The sequence below is a fragment of the Homalodisca vitripennis genome, chromosome 3 (assembly GCF_021130785.1).
Source record: "Homalodisca vitripennis isolate AUS2020 chromosome 3, UT_GWSS_2.1, whole genome shotgun sequence".
Classification (NCBI taxonomy): Eukaryota; Metazoa; Arthropoda; class Insecta; order Hemiptera; family Cicadellidae; genus Homalodisca; species Homalodisca vitripennis.
In genome coordinates this window covers 121,022,212-121,043,984 of record NC_060209.1, presented here as the reverse complement: position 1 = coordinate 121,043,984, position 21,773 = coordinate 121,022,212, and the positions used below count along the sequence as shown (strand labels likewise).

At 32.3% G+C, this 21,773-nt stretch overlaps 1 protein-coding gene across 1 annotated transcript in view; it reads left to right on the top strand.

Moving 5' to 3' along the window:
* LOC124358332 (receptor-type tyrosine-protein phosphatase H-like) overlaps positions 1-21,773 on the top strand; it is a 65,768-nt gene that overhangs the window by 26,452 nt on the left and 17,543 nt on the right. Inside the window, exons 12-19 of the mRNA XM_046810633.1 lie at positions 5,498-5,639; positions 8,111-8,389; positions 10,246-10,434; positions 11,370-11,460; positions 14,104-14,342; positions 17,383-17,450; positions 18,662-18,799; positions 19,599-19,721. Of these exons, the coding sequence (XP_046666589.1) occupies positions 5,498-5,639; positions 8,111-8,389; positions 10,246-10,434; positions 11,370-11,460; positions 14,104-14,342; positions 17,383-17,450; positions 18,662-18,799; positions 19,599-19,721 (1,269 nt within the window). The remainder of the gene's footprint in view (positions 1-5,497; positions 5,640-8,110; positions 8,390-10,245; positions 10,435-11,369; positions 11,461-14,103; positions 14,343-17,382; positions 17,451-18,661; positions 18,800-19,598; positions 19,722-21,773) is intronic.

The following is a 21,773-nucleotide window of genomic DNA, read 5'->3' as shown; positions in this document are numbered from 1 at the left end:
CACGCAGTTATGCCGATTAACGCGTCCATTTAGTGTGAAACATGCCTCATCACACCACAAAATTGATCGCAAGAAATTTGGATCAGCCTCTGAGCGGATAATTATTGTCTCACAGAATTCCAATCGCCTATAGGAATCATCCTCGTGTAGCGCTTGGAGTAAAGATAAACGGTATGGGCGTACGGCTTAAACTTGAAGTACTTTAACATTCTTAGCACGCTTCTTCTTGATAATTTTAGTTTAACAGATGTCTTACGAGTCGATTTAACGGAACTAGCTACAAAAGCTTGAGCAACTGTCTGCAGGTTTTCTTCGTTGCAAATTGATCGTGGACGACCACACTTCGTCAGCATTCACTTCAAAGCATTTAAAACGCTTCTTGTGTTTTAAAATTTCTTATTTTACTTCCGCATACACTGTCGAGTAAGTATCGCGACACCTGGATATTTCCCACTAAATTCTTCAATTATTACAGCGGTATTTGTATTATGCTTCGACCAAAACTGAAGGACGTAAACTCGTTGTTGGGTTGTAAACATAAAAAACACTCACACACACACACACACACACACACACACACACACACACACACAAATAACTGATGCAAAGAGCGTCACTTTACACTAGCCACTGGAACAGACAACAATGAACTCACTCCGTGTTGCTGCCAACTTAAGATTGTTACCAACCTTTCGAAACAAAATATCCCAATTTATGGGGAAACTAACATATGTGCCACTATGTAGTTTATATGTTTGGTCTGGAATAAAGATTCTATTTAAAGTATAAAAAATAGATTTAAAATATTCTAATTGTTATATTACATTATTCAAGCATCAATATCTATTTAGTTTTATATATTTGGGGACACTGGCTACGAGGTTAAGATAAAATTCCATCAACCTTTAGAGAAGCCTGTTTGAGGACTACAACGCGTCTCAGAGAAAAATTGATATTATAATGTGCTGTACTTCTGAGAACCCTTATATCATCTAGTTCTATTGGACCCTTAAGACACCCAGATTCTAAATCCAATAGACGACTCAGAAAAGACACTCATGAACTATTTAGTGTTAACTATAATTTGTTCGACAGACTTTCCAAGCAAATTTAGTTAACATTGAGTAGACGTCCATGCGGAGAAGATAAAATCGTTCCACAGCATATCTTAGAGTTAAGCTTAACAATCAGTAACTGTATAGGATGATTAAATAAGCCCCACCCCTCATAAGTTCAAAAAATGCTCAATGTTGACTATACTTTTCTGTAGAATAATTACAACAATTTTATTTAAATAAAAAAACCCACAAGTTTTGGGTAGTAATAGTATCGTTCTGGTCCTAGAGAACTCGACCTAAACTACAACCTTGAATTTACAAAAATATTGACCTAAACTTAACGAAATTGGAGTTTAATGAAGGTAGTCGCAAAATATGAAAGTAATAAATGTGGTAGCCCTAATAATATTACAAATTCGAAAATGCCTTTATTTGTTTTTCGTTTTTTTTTCACGCGTAAACTATTCAATGGATTGTACTGAAATTTTACATGGCCACTAGCAGGTACATGCAGGCCACAGGCTTCGCATGTAGTTTAGAATGTTGCACCTGTGTGAGCACTTTTGGTTCGCATGAATTATATTTCTAACACCAATGTTGAATTAGACTTGTTGCTGCGATCAAGAAAATACTTCAAAAAGTTTTATATTTATGCCTATTCTGAATTACTTTGTTCTTTTTATGTTTTGTTACATACTTGAATTTGCCTTGTTTCTTGATCAATACATATACATATAGAAACACACACACACACACACACACACACACACACACACACAAGTGGCGCGCAGGTGCGTGCGTGTCCGTGTGTGTTTGGTTTGTGTTTGCGTGTGTGTCACAGATAAGACAGATAAGAGAAGCCTAATTCTGTTAAACGTGATCTAAGATAGGGTTTTATATCAGTAAAACGTTTTTATTAAAATTCAGGTAGTAAACATTGTTTTTTAGATCTGATACCAAATATTTGGTTAGAAATTAAACAGTTTTGAAGGTACATTAACAACGGCACTACGCGTATGTTTTTCTTCATAAACGTAAACATATTGAGATAAATGAGAAATTTACATTATCGCTGGAATAAAAAACCGTATAAAAAATATTTGTCATTCCTTATAAAATTTACTCACTATAGGTGTAAAAAAAATTTAAAGTATTAAACAATGTTCACTACAGAAAAGTTTATTTCATCAGCTCTTTCAATTAATATTTAACACCTTTGGAACAAAGGTGGACTTTTCGAAATAAGAATAGGCCTATATTCATCCCAGAGGTCGTAATGTCTATGTAAAATTATATTGCAATCAGTTGAATATTTTACGTGTGAAAACAAAAGAAACAATCAAAGGCACTTTTGCATTTATAACATTATTAGAATTTTTAGATAAAGTTTTGAGTAATTGTAAACAAATATATACAAATCAATTTGTTGTGACAGTTCTGATATGAAAGGCGTGGCAAAAAATAAAGTTAATTTTATAAACAAACAATAATTAAAGTTAACGATTAATAAATAATGAAAATCGCTTCACCTTTTATTTTTACTGTTCACATTCATAAGTTGAATTATGGACGATTTTAATTTTTTTGTAGACTCGGGTGTCCTGCGAACCACAGTGAAGTTATAAAAGTAACATGCTACACGTACATAAACTTTGTTATAAAGTGGTCAAACACACAAGCTTAGAGTTCAACCAGAAATTTATTTTAATGGCAAATATACATCATAACATGGCACCTTCAAACTAATGTTTGCCTATTGATGTACGATACAGTATCGTAATTGCAGTTTATAATGTGCAGGCGCGCTTTGAAAACTGTTATCTTAGCTTCAATGTCACTGAATTTATAACTGCTTGAATTTGTAAATCGAAACCATGCTCGAATCCATATATATGTAAGGGAAGATACAATCTTTGTCTCTAGATTAGTGAAAATTAAGAAAGAGCATGTGAAGTGTAATTCAACTGTTCTGTATAAACATTGTATATTATTTTCAGTTTGTTTACTTAAAATAATTATGTAAAGAATAAGCATTATTTTGACGCTGATTTAGACTTCAGTGATTAGCTAAGTACTAATCAACTCATCTACATTAGAAAATGTCCTTAAACATAAGATGGATAGAATATGATTCCCATTAAAAGCAGTCGACAAGAACTATGCTAGATTGAGGTTTTTCTGAACTGGCCTTTTTAACTAAATATGTATCAAGTGTTCTAAATGTTCTAGGATATTTAAAATATTGTTCAGTTTGAAAAAGAAACGAAAGCGTTGTATCATTGTTAATGTACTTTTAACTGTACATTTTTATCAAATATTGAGTATTAGATATAAAAGACAAAGTGACTATCTAACTTTTTACTATAAATTTCAATACTGATATAAAACCCATCTTACCCTCTCTTTTGACAGAAGTAGGCTTCTCTGATCTGTGATATATATATATTTGTTTCATCGGGAAACAAGACATAATCAAATATGTAATTAAAATAATAAGAAACGAAACAAATTACAATGGCCATAGTTATAAACCTTTTGACGTATTTTCTTGGCCATAACAACAAGACCATTTCAAAATGAGCGTCAGAAATACAAGGTAATTCACTTGAACCGGCAGCGGGTCATATACTTGCAACGGCCTATTAAACTGCATGCAAATCAGACGGTTAACTGGTAGCAGTGCATATATAAGAGAGACAATGTAGTATAACTTTTACTATACATATAAATACTGTTAAGAAACCTAGTATCTTAGTTGTCTTTTGACAAATATAGGCTTCTCAGAGCTGTGTATGTATATATGTTCTCTATTGGGAAAGAGGCAAAATCAGGTGTAGAATAAATAATAATAAGATCTAAGTAAATTACGATGACCATAAATATACACTTTTATAACATATTTTCTTGATCTTGGGAAGAAGGAAAACTCAACATTGGCGTCGGAAATTTAATTTACTCATACCACGTAAGTGTTTCATACATGTGTTAAAACGTATGAAAAGTTGCGTGCGACGAAGCGGGTAACTGCTAGTGGAAATATAAAATTTAATCTCAATGCACATTGACGGGACATTATTCAACAGCAGACCCTCCGGAATTTGGGGGATGTTGCAAGCTATGTGGAAGACCCTACGAAGGTGTTCAGCAAAATTTTGTTAAATCATAACTAATTGGATGCCATATTTTAGGATGCTCTGGATCAGTTTAGATTGACTTTTGAATACTGAGTATGTTTATTGTATTTTTAATACTAGTAATTAACCAGTTTGTGTCCGTAAGTAAATCATATAAGTAGTTATTAAATTACATATGAACTGTATATTCTAGCAATTCATAATCAGTTTTTTGGTTCAAATGTCACCAAAACCATTACTTAATAACGAATAACACGTTTGTGTGTCCTGAAAATGCTTTAAGATAGTATTGTTTACCTTACATATTTATATTCAACAGGTTAAAACTTGTGTGTCATTAATATTTGCTATTTAATTTGTCCTAAAACGGTAATATAACGTTCCTAAACACAAAATAATATTTTCAAACCCATTAAATTTGGTGAAAGAAAGTACAGACGGACTAAAAAAGCATGCGGAAAGAGCATCATATCCATTCATTTGAATAAAAAACCTTGTATATATCATATAAACCAAAATTATAGAAAAAAGTTGATGGTTTTATATATATATATATATATATATATATATACCAAAGTAAATAAGAATGGCCATAATTAAAAACTGTTTAACGTATTTTCTTGATCGTAGCAACAAGGCGAACTCAACATTGTTGTTGGAAATATAATTCATGCGTACCAACAGTGGCCAGTGGCCACACACTTGCAACGTCTATTAAATTGGGTGCAAAGGAGCGGGTAACTGCTACCAGTGCAGATATAAGAGACAATGTTCCAGTATTAAGAGACACGTTCCAAATGTCGTATTCTTAAATAAAAGTCTTACGTTTGCGGGCAAGAACAGAGCTAAATATTTACAAGAGTTCTAGGACTGATCTAATCTGGAGAACACTTTGGAATACTGGTCAAAGGTAGTGTATGATATCTCGCAGGAAGCTCTTTCGTAAGTTACAGCACTTCGTTAAGCTTCTTAAACAGACTGGTATGTACTGAACCTCTGTTTTTACTCGATAGGGAGCGTAAAAACCCCTTGTTTTTGACTGACATGCTTAGGTTTTAGGACTGCCCCTTTGGTTAATGAATGAATGGAGTACCCCATTCGCTTGTTGTTTTTGACTGTTATCTCAATGATAGCCAATATACCCATGAAACACGGTCCTTGTCAAATGGAAATTGTTTTACTACATCTATAGTAAGAGTTCAATACAAGAAATGTACCAATGAGTTTAGGGAGTCAGTTTTTCAGATTTGTTATGTAGAAATGGTATTTATCACTATTTGAAATATTTTTTGTAATATTTTTCAGGACCTAAATGAAAGTTACAGTGATATATACAACAATTCCCTTCTGAAAGCAGAGACTTCTTATGAAGTAACGATTATACCAGTTGGTTATAATGAAACATATGGCCAACCTAAATCTGAAATCTTTACTGTCCCTCCAAGAAGTAAGTACTACACGTCATTCTTCCCCCATTTATTTTGTAAAGCTGACGGTAAATCCAATGTTTAACAATATCAACTACGCTTGATGAACTATTTATTTAATATGGTGTGCAAAGTAAAAATAACTTAACATAAAATACATTATGTATTGTCAGGAATAAATATTATATTTTAAACTATTAATATATTAAATATATCAGGAATAGAAAGTCTGGTCTTATGCAGATTTATTCAGCGAAACAATGTTAGCGGTCTGTAAGTGACATAGTTACGATTAAGGGAAATTATAAATTTTCTCTTTCATATAATTTTGTTAAATCTGGTATGCATTTAAAAAATAAGTGTCAAAAAGTGTTTGCGCTTTTCCTTGTCGACTTATTTTCCAAATAAGTTATAGTAAAAAATCGTTTTTCTTGATTCCAAATTACTGTTTCTTGTTACAATGTTTTACGTGTTTGTTTAAAAGTTACAATTCTGAAATGATACAAGAGGGTTTGCAAAAAAATTCATTACTTTAGGCTAGAACTCTAAGTAAGCCCAGTATTGTATCGCCTTCTTGAATTACAACTTCCCTTTCATCTATTTCTCCAGCCTATATGCGTGAAATACAGTCCATGTAAGTGTTTGGATAGCTTTGTTGTAGTATAATATTAAAATGTTTAAATAAAAGTTGCAGATAACTGTTAAGAGTCTTTAACTGAATTTAAAAATGAGGAGGTTATACAATTTGCCAGTTTCAATTAATATATTTTATACAAAACTTGTATTTTATGAAACTGGAAAAGTAATATTGAAAAAATGTTTTTAACATGAAATATGACGTGTGTTTAGATTTGTAATTGTACATGATGTGGAAATTAATTTGGAAGTCGCACATATGAAACCACATAGAAAAGCCAGACAAAATTTCAGATGCAATTTTTTTCAGATCACTAAAATTTAACTCAGTAATGATACGAAACATCACTTTTTGTATTTCATTTCGGGATGAAGTCTCTATTGACACAAAATAATTCGTCTTAAAACACCGAGATTGGAGAGAGTCTAGAGAATATAGGTTTTCAAATAATCGTAAGTTAGCTACGATTAACCGACTTTACATATCTTTAAAAATTATATCAATAAACCATAAAATTAAAAAGCTATTTTGATTAAAAAATCACCAAATGCAATTTGAAAGTAAACCCCTGTTATGTGAAACAAGTTTGAAAGAATATTATTCTCTACCACGCGTTCTATATCAGTACTTTTGGCGTGTACTTTCATAGAGAGCACAAAATTTTATATATATATATATATATATATATATATATATATATATATATATATATAAATTAGAATTACGTACGAGGTATATATATAAGGTATAAGGTATTCACTAATTAGCGGACAGTATAGTGTACCTAGAGATATGTAACTTTCGCATTATATACTGCTATGTTTAAAATGCTAAACCACTAAACTGTTTCTTTTTCCATTTATTGCTCATTAATAATTGTACACATTGTACTTAGAATAACTGAAAATAAGTGTAAAATGCCTTTATAAGGTTCGAGTTAATTTTTTCTATATCTAGCTTTTTTTATAAGTTGTTGTGCCGCATTAAAAAAATTGTATGGTATTGACTTTGAATAACTTAACAGTAAGTTATTCAAAGGTCTCAGAAGACAAAAGATTTTTTCAAATAAACATTATGCTTTATTCTTAGTTCTCGATTTATCCAAATCTTGAACTGAGAAACTCCTCAGAAATGTTTTCCACTTTATTCTAGTTCCTGCTGAACCTGATGAAGAGAAGTTCAAGTCCTTACCGCCAGTTGAATCGTCCAGTCGGTCCGGAGTGGTCACCATCCACAGAGACACATTCCCTGATACTGAGGGCACTGTCCGCTACTTCTTTATTATCATGGCTAGAGTGTCTACATTAGAGTTTTATCAATTTATTCTAGTACCTGCCGAACACGATGAAGAGAAGTTCAAGTCCTTGCCACTAGTTGATTCCAGGCGGTCCGCAGTGGTCACCATCCACAGAGACACTTTCCCTGATACTGAGGGCACTGTCCGCTACTTCTTTATTCTCATGGCTAGAGTGTCTACATTAGAGTTTTATAATTTATTCTAGTACCTGCCGAACACGATGAAGAGAAGTTCAAGTCCTTGCCACTAGTTGATTTTTCCAGGCGGTCCGCAGTGGTCACCATCAACTGAGACACATTCCCTGATACTGAGGGCACTGTCCGCTACTTCTTTATTATCGTGGCTAGAGTGTCTACATTAGAGTTTTATCATTTATTCTAGTACCTGCCGAACACGATGAAGAGAAGTTCAAGTCCTTGCCACTAGTTGATTTTTCCAGGCGGTCCGCAGTGATCACCATCAACTGAGACACATTCCCCTATATTGAGGGCACTGTCCGCTACTTCTTTATTCTTGTGGCTAGAGTGTGTACATTAGAGTTTTATAATTTATTCTAGTACCTGCTGAACCTGATGAAGAGAAGTTCAAGTCCTTGCCTCCAGTTGAATCTTCAAGTCGTTCCGCAGTGGTCACCATCCACAGAGACACTTTCCCCAACACTGAAGGCACTGTCCGCTACTTCACTATTCTCGTGGCTGAGAGTTTCCCACATGGACCATGTCACGGTTGGCTGACAAACGGAACACAGTCTACACTCAACACTTGGGCTAAGGCTCGCCAGTCCAGGCCAACACCTCCCTATCAGGCTCGTCCACCCTGGCCAAACCCTTTTCAGTGTAATTATTACGTACACTAACACATCTACAATATTCTTTGTTTTGTACTTCTGGCGTTACAACAGATCTAAAAAAAAAAAAACAGAGATCTGCCACGAATGTAACAGTGGAATATTGACAGTTACTTCGACATAAATATGCATTTTTTTATTCTTAACTTGTATTCTTTTATATTTTGTTGTTTTTTTGTAATGGTATGCTTGTCTACAAACACATTAAGCCATTTCAAATAATAGAACTTAAAAATGTTATAATTTTTATTTTTTGTGTGATATGCTACTAAATAATATATAACGCATTGTTGGCAATTTGATTAATTTATAATATGGATACTTAATTTTGTAATAAGACCAACTGATTAAACCTGTATATTGCTTTCATGAAAATAACTATTTAAAATGCATTTTTATAAAGGTTTCTGCAAAGGTAGAACCTTATAAAAAGTGAATAGCGGAAATGTATTACATTATATGGGTTCATGCTGGCAATGCTGTTGGTTTTATTTAAATAACACGTATTTTATGTTTTAAAGCAAATTTACCCATTTTGTAACTAGAATTCAATGTTTAATGAATCAATAAACCAATGAATCAATCATCCGTTTTTGTCATTGACATGTTACATGTGTGGCAAAAGTTCAATTACTATAATACATTACTGTACAATAGATTTTCAATTAAGGAAACAGGATTTTTCCGGACATTTGCTATCGTTTGGTTTGTAATTATGTATTAGGTTAGTTATTTACCTGAAGAAGTAATCAGATTTCAGATCTCGAAACGTAGTGTTACTGATTTTTTGATTCACTGAACAATGGCAAATGTCCGGAAAAATCCTTTTTCCTACACAATCCTTCCACCGTAGAAAATAAACTTCAAAACAGATTTTCAATAATGGTATAAAATAAAATATTAACATTATATTAATAAAAATACACAACTTAACAATAGTATAAAAATCAAACACATCTCACAAATAACAAAATATAACATTGAATTGTAAATCAGGTCAAGTACTCCTCAGATGAGTAGAACCATCCTGAGCTAAATGCTACATTTATATCTTTTTAAAAGAACTTTCTATTTAGATTTTTTTTAATTAGTAGAGAGTTTCTAAAGCAATAGGGCCCCGAAGCCCAAACTTGAAGACCAAATCTTAACCTTGACTCAAGAAATATGAACTAAATTAGTTTTAGTAATTAACCCTTTAAGGTACTCGTATTTCGCTAGCGAGGCATGAAGTGACAGGACGAAACACAAACATTGTTAATATGAGATCGCCCCAAACCAGTATCAACTGGTCAAATGAATGTTATCTTTTTTCTTTGTCTATTGAAATACAGGTGAGCTAAATGTAGCGATAAATTTGAAAAATCTATAGATTTATTTTTAGTGAAATTAAAGTGTAAATTAAGAATGTTTGAGTCTGACTGTCTTAAACTGTTCAGATTGGCTAGAAATGATACAAGTAAAACTCTTGTGCACACCTCTTTCTTATATCTTTTCATATTCATAGGTTTTTGTTTGTAAAATCCTAAGACTCGTGTTATAAACAAATTCTCAATTAGTATATTATTACAATTGTTTTCTGTTACTTTTGATCATTCAATGTTCAAATCTGAACCTTGGGTATGTTACGAGGTTGGTGTCTGAAACGGTGCATTTATCAGTAATGAAATTTGTCTTATATTTGTATATAAAATTTGTTAAAAACTAATTTAACTGTCCATTTTATCTCAATTTATTAAATGTAAAACTGTTTCACTTTTAGATTAATACCATTGATTCCAAAAGTTTTGTACTTTCATATTATATGAAGCTAAATAGTAACCGTGTATTGTAACGTAATGCCAATAGCGTCATCCCTGGAAGAGGTCGAGGTGGAAGTGGGGTCGCAGAAGTGTTCTGAGACAGACTACGCAACTTACTGCGACGGTCCCTTGGAGTCTGGCACTGCCTACGAGCTGCGGATCAGAGCGTTCACTGCTACAGGATACCGGGACTCCCAGTCTATCAAGTTTCAGACAGGTCAACTGAACCTGACAGGTCATCTTAATTGATAATCAATTAGATGTTATTTTATAGTTTTCATTAAAAACTCTAAGTTGCAGCTAATGCAGCAGCATATATTACATTTGAAAGTAGCTGCTTGTTAAATAAAAGAATTGAATGCACTACAAGCCTCTTTGCTTTGGTTATATTACTAATATGTTATATAATTTACCAAGGGTTGATCTAATGGCTGGAATGATACAGACACGTGAAATTATATGATAAAACCGTACAAAAATCAAAATTTGTAGTTTTTTAGAACTGGAAAATGTGACATATGATGAAATAATAGTTAATCTAAAACAAATCTGGAACATATAACTAGAATTATGTAGAATTTTATATAAAGGCATAAAGAGTTTAACAGGACAATCGAAATGCTTTCCAAACGTGGAAATATTTACATTACATAGGGCCGATTCGTCTATAGACAATCGTTGATGCTTGATGGCGCCCCTAAATTAGTATTGAATAAAACATTAAAACATAACATTTAATTATTTTGTATTAATATGTCCATGACAATTCAAAACCTAGTTGTTTTCATGATGTTCAGTATTATAGTGTATAAAGTTTTATTTAGTCTTATTCAAGTGAAATATCTGAAAAAAGGAAATACATTAATACAAATAGCTACAAGTAAATAGTTTACTATAAAAGTTTTCACATATTTTCAATATATGTTGAGACTCCGACTCAACGCAAATACTGAAAAATACATAAGTTTTTATATCATGATCACACACAGACACCCAGCATTATCTTTCTCTCCTGCTAGTCAATAACCAGAAAGAAAAAAAGGAATATGGTATGTCTCTTACAATATTGCCATCCTTCTGCCCGAAGTATCAAATTAAATTTGATTCATGAAATAAGATGGCAAAATAAAAATTGTTTGATTTTACATACTCATATTATTTGTGTTACAGAATACCCAACTGCTTTTGGTATTGTGATACTTATTGTCTTGGCAATTGCAATTACAAGTGCGGGTAGTTTTATTGTCTGGAGAAGATGCAGGTGAGTATTTAACTATTATTAATTGTTTTATATATATATATATATTTTCACCGAAATATAGTGCCAATGTTTTAAAAACACTTTGTTTTACTTGTAAAGTAATTTACTACAGATAATATATATATATATATATATATAAAACAATTATATATATATATATGTGTGTATGATATTTATTAATATTTCTTGCCATGATGAAAAATTGATTCACCAAATTCAAATAGGTGAGATAAAATTAGTCAAATGGACTGTGGAGACTCTTAATGTTGGAGAATTCTGGCGACCATCTTACTATAACATCATTATATGAAAACTCGGATAACAGCTCAGCGATACAACTAAAGCTAACTTTAATGTAAGAAATATCCTTCATGTTGTAGTATGTAAATGAGTGTAGACACTGGCTAGTGTTGGGTAGTTATCGAACATTGTCAGTGCTTTTGTTCAAGGCATCGCGTTCTTTTATTCTACCTAAAGTAATTAAATTTACTATGGAGAAAATTGTAAAATGATTTAAAATACTTGGCAACAATGGTTTTTGGCAAGTAAAATTTTAGTTATCATACATAAAATATACACATTTAAGTTTTAAAGTTAAAAATTTATATTTGTACTTAAAATATCGTAACAATAATTGTATTTATGAGCATTATAGTTTTTAGATGATTCAAAAAGATAATAGTTTTAAGTATTATAATATGCTTGAATTTGCATAACGCAATATGCTATAAAATGGTATGGAGGTAATTTAAAATATAATGTTAACAATCTGAGGTTTGGCCCATATCCCTTAACAAAAAACTAACAGAAAATAGAAACAAAACGTTTATTGACGTGACAACGTCTTAAATTAGGTTGCGGCTCGGAGTCACTCATGAAAAAGTGTAACGCCCGGTAACGTTACGATGCCCGTCCAGTGGGTCCGCCGCACGGGATCCGCACGGGATAAAGCAGATAACTTGGGTCCGCCGCACGGGATAAAGCAGATAACTATGTTTATTCGTGAAAATGTGGAGTGCTTAGATTCGTCATTTACAACAACTACAACAATAAAGGTAAATAATTGTACACTGATATTTCATTATCGTAAACTATGATTGATTGATTAATTGTTAGATTGACACAAAAGTTGAGAAACTGAGTTTATAGGTTATGTCATACTATTGACAAATGTTGATAGTGTTAAGTAAATTATTAGTTTAAATCACTCTGCAATCAATCGTAATTCAGTCGATTGAGAAGAAACAGCGCGTATTGCTAGTCAAACATTTAAAATAACAAATTATAACCTCTAACCTGTCATAACAGTGCGACCAAACAAACGAACTAAACCGACCAATCACCACGCGCGGAGTTAGAATTTAACTGTGTTTAGCAAGAATTTCAAATTCCAATTTTAGTAAATGTTTTATTCAACTTTACCATTTACAATAACAAATTTTAATTAATTTCAAATTATGTACAATGTTTTAGTAAACAAAATATATTTCTATAGTTAAAATTTGTGCAATTCTTATTTTCATTCAATTCCTTGTTCCTATTGTGCAATTTAATAATATTCATATCAATAAATATTCTACCGAGAAAAAGACGTTGTCACGTAAAATCTTCGCCCGTAAAACCGACTTTACAGGCAACCATAATTTTTTTTAATTATTTTGCCAATTCAAAATATTACCAAATGAAATACTTTTCTTTACAATCGGCGTTGGATATTTTACATTAGAAGTGGTAATTTTGGTACCAATAATCTTGTTTTTAGTTTACCAGAAGTTTAACATGAAAAGTCTTTAGAACAGATAACGTATTTAAATATATTTTCCAACAATCGTTTAAATACATTGGGCCAAAAACTTTTAAACAGCTACCATTATTCATATTTTTAAATTGGTAATTTAGATCTGTTTAGTTCAACCATAACACATTGAAAATTATTTTTGTATGCAACTGTTAAATTTATAAATAATATTGGTTTTTTTCTCGATTTTGTGTGCGTGAGTTTGAATAGCATTTAATTAAGTAATATGTGCTTATATTTACAATATAATATGCACGTATTAAGGAAATGTATGCAGAAATAGAGGGCATTAAAATAGAGAAGCTGACAATAAAAGGGGCGTTGATCTGGATATGTATTTGTTGTTATGTATTTTGTTCCCCTGCCACATTACTTATAGTAGAGAAAATTATCACAAAACTGCATCTACTCTGATTTTATTTTTTTAAATTGTTGGAATTAAAGAAATATTATCAGTTAATATTAATTATCTAATACACAAGCGTGGTGGCGGAAATTATCACGCTAAGTGTAGAACCAAGAACGTAGCCAGGAAAAGGGGGCGGGGTAAGTCAAGGCAACTGATATTTTCCCAAAGTGGACAGAAAGTAAGGCCCAATTTTGTTCCTTAAAAAAGTGTTTGACCCATATCTGTGTTGAGAACGATCCTTCAGCAGTACATGACAGTGATACTGAATTATTTAAATAACAATAATAGTTTACTAAAAAAGTAATTGAAACAATTAAAAAGTTGGAGTGGGGATCCGGACCCCTAGGATCCCCTCGTTGGCTACGTTCTTCTGTAGAACAGCGATCTGTGAACCTATTTTTATCTTTTCATGATAAAATGGCTACATCTGTTGCAGTGACAAAAAAAAGTACACAATAAAGAAGAAACCAAAACTGAAGATAACTGAAATTTCTGACTTGTGTGAGAGTCTAACCATCGAACAGTTTTTGCAATACACTGAAAATGTCTTGTCATCACCAGGTCTGTTAAAGACAGAGTTTAATACTTTAGAAAATGAAAATATCCAGTATCCTCAAGTAATTGCAAAGTTGGAACATAACAAGGCGAAAAACAGACATTACAATATTTTGCCATGTAAGTACTAAAACAAATGTAGAAATTAATAATCCAATTCTCAGAAAAATGTTTATAATAGTTTAAACTATTTTAATAATGAAATCAATGATAAGAAGTTTGTGATCAATAATTGGCTGAGCGTTAGTGAAGCCTATCTCTCAAGGGGCTAGAGAAAATTGAATTTATGTCAGTCCGCATGACATATCAAGAGCGAACTGACCTATAGGCATGACGTTTCGTCTTTAATATTTGAAACACTGAGTTCAATAGGATTTGGCTGAGTGTTAGTGAAAATGGTTATATTGTTCTTATGGGTAACTATGATAGTAACGAGAAAATATTTGATTAAATAAATGTAATCAGTAAATGAAGAAAACCATTAGTGACATTAATAATTTTTCAGGAGAGCACTAAAAATATATATATATAAAACTAAATTTTTATAACACTTGTTGAGTATTAGAAACTTCATTACGGAATCTTTACACACTGTTTTTGGTACTCCATATTATATAAAATAGTAAAAATTATTTTTGACACTGCAAAATACAATTTGGACATAGTACGGGATTTATAAAGATTGAATAAGTATAAAACACCATTAGAAATACCACCGTGAATGAAGTGGATGTTGCACGTTACATGAACGCATTTCTGGGCGGGGGGCGGGGGGATTTCTACGCCTGGCTTTGATAGTGCCTGTGCTGTATCTTCGTGGCAAATATCCAGTTCCTTATGAAACCTTTGTACCATAAAAAATAACTTTAAACTTATTACCTTACTCAGGGTATTTTCCAAGATATTACAACAAATAATTAAAGAACAATTAGTCAATTATGTTGCTCAAAACAACATCTTAAGGGTTCGTAAGCGATAGAAATGTAAAGAGGTCCTATTTAATTTAAATAAGAAAATAAACGATTCTATTTCAAGAGGTAATCGCTCTATACGCGTTTTCTTGATCTCAAGAAAGCATTTGACTCGGTAATAAAAAGAGACAAACTAATAAATAAATTAGACGTTATTGGAGTCCGTGGAATCACCCTTGCGTGGTTCTCAAGCTACCTCACTGATAGTTTGCAATTGGTTTCTCTATGGGTTGTATAGTAGTTCACTGTCAGAGGATTATGGATTTGTTTGAGGAAGTACTCACGGCCAAATGTTATTTTAAAATTTTCAAAAATAAATTTAAACGAAAAACACTTTTTATTTGCAGATGATATTTTAATTATTCTTTAAAGAGTAATGACTGCAGTGAAGTTTTAGAAGTGCAAAAGAAGGGTCAGAGTGTCCTTATGACATTGAAGAAATACTTGATAAAATATATTAATACTTAATATTCCAAAAACGAAATTCTTGCCAATCTCTCTGCGCTCTATTTGTGACTACAATATGCAAAATTTGATAATCCATATATGTGGACACGTTAGTCATTTATTCATTTATAGTGTTGCATACTTGCAGTCTAGCGGATAAAAAATGTAAAAAATATTCTATTGTAGTAACTTCAACAATACAATAACATCCTGACATCGAGCGTTTATTCATGATTGTTTCAAAAGTTCACAACGGAGGTCAACAGAGTTCTTTTATGTTTCATTAGCTGAAATTCATTAGCTCAGAAGATTTCACTATGTCCAACATTATGTTTTATATATCTTAAATCTTTAGAAGTATAAGTACATCACTGTGTTCAAATTATGTTTTATATCTCTTAAATATTTTGAAATATACATCACTGTGTTCAAATTATGTTTTATATCTCTTAAATATTTTGAAGTATACATCACTGTGTTCAAATTATGTTTTATATCTCTTAAATATTTAGAAGTATACAGTATAAAACACAATGTCCCCATGTCATTGTTCCCTACTACAGTACACATAGTGTTATTTCCTACTGCATATTTTCGCTATTAATAAATGACGGACATAGCGTTCTATAGAGTGACAGAGGTACGTCATTGACACAGTGTTAACTCAATTTCATAAAAAAGGACAGTGTTCTTTACCTCCGGAGTACATTAAATTAGTAACTAAACAAAGAACGCTCATATAAGATATTAACGTGACACACTAACACATGTAGTACAACTATCAACATCGTGTCATGGTAAATTTGTGTTTAGACTTTTATTGTACTGTTATGAAGGTCTACGTTTAATAAACAAGAATGTTAATGTATCATATGGCAAGATATGTTGATACAGATTTCATCTGTGGACTTGAAATATCCTATTAAACTCAATTTCTACGTAGACAAGAATGGGTTTTATAAATGTACATGTCCAACAACGGAATTTGGCTGTCAATCAATGAAGCCTATCACTGGGTAGGCTGATACAATTTCTCTTTTGTTTTCATGGTAATCTACTATGTTCTTTCCCGTACGATTATCATTCTATTTAACAGTAGTGAAATGATCTATAGATTTGAAATTTTTATTGACCCTCAGCGAATTTTGACTCGTGGTGTGATGTACTCCTACCTTGTATTATATACAGATTTTATATTACCATTTAGTTTTTAAGCAATTTTATAAATCTTTCATACACTCCATTCTTGTCATTACAATTTTTAATTTGTTAATATGACTATGGTAATAAATATGAGCCAAATTCCACTAGCTGCTCCCAAACCACAGTTTTGTTTATATAATGCTATTTAATAGCGCTAAAACGATTTCATATATTATTCTACATTTGTAACAACTACTGAGAACCAGTTTTAATGCCCCTGTTGTGGCGGCCAAAGTACAAAGTACCATCTACCAAAGTACAGTAGATGGAGGGACAATTACTGGCCGCCACAACTGTCCGTGTATGCAGGTGAATATATCCTGATCTTATGACTATTAAGATAAGGGGTTAGCATCTGATCTGCCGAACTTGGAACTCCAACTGTTTTATAGAAGTAAATATATTTAATTATAATGTACGTTTGTTCAAATATAAACTACCAAATACTCCTACAGCATTAATTGAACAAAATATCTGAGTAAGTAATATATTATTATGCTTACAAATTAGCTAATTACAAAAATAATGTTATTTTGTAGATGATGAAACTCGGGTAATACTGGAAGGACATCATGAAAACGATTATATCAACGCTTCTCATGTCATGGTTCGTATTATCCTTTTAAGTTACGTAACCAATGTAAAATTTTCAAAAGGAACCTTATAGTTATAAGCCCAAAGAAATTACTTGCATTGAGTTAGTATTTAGAAAATGACTACAAGTACTTAAATAAATATTAATGTTTATATAAAAATAAATTAAAATAAATTTACTTACCTAAATAGACTTTTTTTAGTTCTTGTGTTTAATTAACAAAAAATTAAATATTATTTTACTATGTATCGGTAAATCCGTCTTTCTGTGTGATAACTTTTCACAGAAGGTCCTTGAGACTTGAAACTTGGTACATAAGTTCATTCCTCTTGGTCTAAGGAAGAATTCTTTTGATTATGGGACCAAACATTGCCGTTAAATCCATAAATATTTATTGATTCTTTGATTCTTGAAATGCCTAATTACATTTGGGTCCTTGGGACTTAATACTTTGTTGTATCGCTATATTTTTTCTTGTTATTAAATAAACGTAAAGCTCATTGTACTATTACTTATAGCTGGATTCTGTATTACGCTATTCACGTCATAGATACGTATTGCCCCGGTAATGATGTAACCCTGTGTTATGTTAGTCTTCTGTACAAAACAGATACATTTTTCCTTGCATTCATAGTTTCTTCACTCATCTTCATTTAATTCTTACTAGCAATGAACCTTATCTAAAACTTTTGCAAGAGATTATACATTTTTTCTCATCTTATTTCTCCGGTTTGACTATCCTCATCTTCCCATCTTATTCTCTCGTATAGCCTTGCACAGTATTTTTATATTCCTCTCTTATTCTCTAAGGCCTATGCGATTAAAACATTTAAATGATTGAAATGCATTATTAAATTATGAATATAGCCGTGTGTATAAGTTAGTATTGTGTAGGATTTACTACCCTGGTTCACCAGTACTTGCAAAGTACCATTGATACCTCGTCTACACACCATCTCCTAATTTATCTCCATCTTGCATTCTTTATCCTACTTCACGGTGTACTCAGATGCTTGTACACCTGGTCCTACCACCTTAGCTTTAGTCATTCAAGAGGTTTTCTAATAACAGTACTTACTAGTCATAGATTCTCAGTTTGTCGTTCTTGTTGGACATTTTATAGCAAACTTTAAATACCTTTTTACAACAACAAAGAAGAAATTAAATATAATTAACGATCTTACACAACTTACTGTAATACTCAATTTGCTTTTTGCCCATAGTTACAAGAAGCCAAGTCAGTAAATTACATAGCTTGTCAGGCACCTAAAGCCAACAGCTGTGGAGACTTTTGGAAAATGATTTTCCAGTTTCGTGTGAAAATAATTGTAATGCTTTGTACGCAGGCTGAACTAGAAAAGGTAAGTTTTATTATTAGTGTTAAAACTTTTGTAATCTTGTAATAAAAATCATACTACGGATTTTAAAACAAAATTTGTCTATTAATGATATAGTTTTGTAAAATACACAAACGATTACAAATAATAAATTTCGTAATTAAAAATTATACGTGGAAACAATGTAGAGTACTTAAGTAGTACAGAAAATAACTGAAAGTAACTATTCTCAACACAATAGGTTTACTAAACCCATCCTGCCATTTGCAAGTGTAATTGATTAAATAGAAAATAATGTTTTGGCTCTGGACTGGAACATTTAAAATTGTAATTTAGGTTTACATTACCAATCTAAAAGTTTGTTTGTATCAGCGATTGGTTTTGCCTCTTTCCAGGCCTTTTTCAGGCTAAAATTAACCTGTAATTAATTCGATGCTAATCGTTAACCAGTATCTAAATTATCTGATTAATTCATTCAACGTACTAATAATATTGTGAGGCGCATGAATATACACAATTAATAAACATTAAAATTCAATTTAAAATATTTTGGTGTCTATTGAAATGGAATATTTAAGGGATATTATATATGGGGGTTATAATGTATGTAGAAATTAATGTTTACAAAACTCCGAGTGGGTGACTACCCTTCCCGATATTTAATGAACTAAATATTATTTTGGATGAGTCAAAAAAGCAAAATAAGGTTAAATGGGAATTAAGCCTCACAAGAAAAAAAAATTCTACTGGAATGACATATATAAAGTATTATACAGTTTATCTTACATCATTTAAACTTAAAATAAATTCTCTCTGTTTATAGACAAAAGGCTTTATATACTATCCTCGTCCGAGAGAAGTTGTCATGTACGATGATATTGTTATCGCCTGTCGTAAGGAAGAAGAGTTTTCAAGTTACATTGTCAGACACATTGTTGCCGATAAGGTAAATATGACATGGACATTACAAGTTGGAAAGGATATATGTAAGATTGATACTAGATGGATGTAGTTTTTTGTATTATAGCTCATGTTGTACAGCTCAATTGTTGGAATCGGCGTACAGAGCGGTGGAATTACTTGATAAAGAGTCTTCAGGTAGGATTGATAAACTATTCTCGAATTACCTTCAGCACAACTCAAAATTTCGTCAAAATCGGTCCATTCATTTAGGAGGACTTCAGTGACATACATACGCACACAATAAATTTATAATATGAATATCGGAAAAGGCTCCAACAATTTTTATGAAATCCAGTATGCAGGGGGCGATAAATAAAATTAGCTTTCATTTTTAGAAAACGTTGTTTTATCCATGTTTTCAAGCAATGAAAACCCGCTACTGGTGACAGAACAATAAATAGCAGTGACATTTATAGTTTTATCGTTTGCGGATAAGTATATCATAAAATGAATCCCAAAACACGATTTTCTAGAAAAAATACCGAGCAAAGCTCTGTTTCCTGATATCAATAGTAAAACACGTTTAATTTTCTTAAAATATATTTAATAATGATGTATTTTTTGTCAAATTAGAAATAAATCAAATAGCCTACCTGTCACTCTCTGAAGCTATAGCTCAGAATTACTGTGGAAGATTCACATTCAAACCTGCAGACATTCTTGTTTGGGCTTGATTATAAAAGTGCTTAAATGTAATAATTTAAATGCGTGTTGGACTGTTAAAACTTTCCAAATTTTCCTATAAGTTTTTTTACAGACCTATGAATATGAAGTAAAAAGTATCTTTACAATTGAAATAAATTGCATTATCTTAATTGATAGAATACTCGCACTTGAGAGAGATACACGGATTACCTGTCCAGAACAGTCACTGCGTCTCTCGCGGCCTAGTACGAATGCCGTTTGGTGAGATGTGCTACTTTCTGTGGCACTTCTGTGTCAAGTGAGTTGACGACTTTTCGTTACTGAATGTCTGAAAGCTTTCCTTTTGTCGTGTGTTGGAAATACAATCAAGACAATTTGTTGCAGTCTACTGGTGCTGAAAGTACAAAACTTTCCTGCTATCACGCGGTGGTAATACAATCAAGACAATTTGTTGCAGTCGACTGGTGTTGAAAGTACAAAACTTTCCCGGTATCATGCGTTGGAAATACAATCAAGACAATTTGTTGCAGTCGACTGGTGCTGAAAGTCCAAAACTTTCCCGGTATCATGTGTTGGAAATACAATCAAGACAATTTGTTGCAGTCGACTGGTGCTGAAAGTCCAAAACTTTCCCGGTATCATGCGTTGGAAATACAATCAAGACAATTTGTTGCAGTCGACTGGTGCTGAAAGTCCAAAACTTTCCCGGTATCATGCGTTGGAAATACAATCAAGACAATTTGTTGCAGTCGACTGGTGCTGAAAGTCCAAAACTTTCCCGGTATCATGTGTTGGAAATACAATCAAGACAATTTGTTGCAGTCGACTGGTGCTGAACGTCCAAAACTTTCCCGGTATCATGCGTTGGAAATACAATCAAGACAATTTGTTGCAGTCGACTGGTGCTGAAAGTCCAAAACTTTCCCGGTATCATGTGTTGGAAATACAATCAAGACAATTTGTTGCAGTCGACTGGTGCTGAAAGTCCAAAACTTTCCCGGTATCATGCGTTGGAAATACAATCAAGACAATTTGTTGCAGTCGACTGGTGCTGAAAGTCCAAAACTTTCCCGGTATCATGCGTTGGAAATACAATCAAGACAATTTGTTGCAGTCGACTGGTGCTGAAAGTCCAAAACTTTCCCGGTATCATGTGTTGGAAATACAATCAAGACAATTTGTTGCAGTCGACTGGTGCTGAAAGTCCAAAACTTTCCCGGTATCATGTGTTGGAAATACAATCAAGACAATTTGTTGCAGTCGACTGGTGCTGAAAGTCCAAAACTTTCCCGGTAACCTTTCCCGGTATCATGCGTTGGAAATACAATCAAGACAATTTGTTGCAGTCGACTGGTGCTGAAAGTCAAAAACTTTCCAGGTATCATGTGTT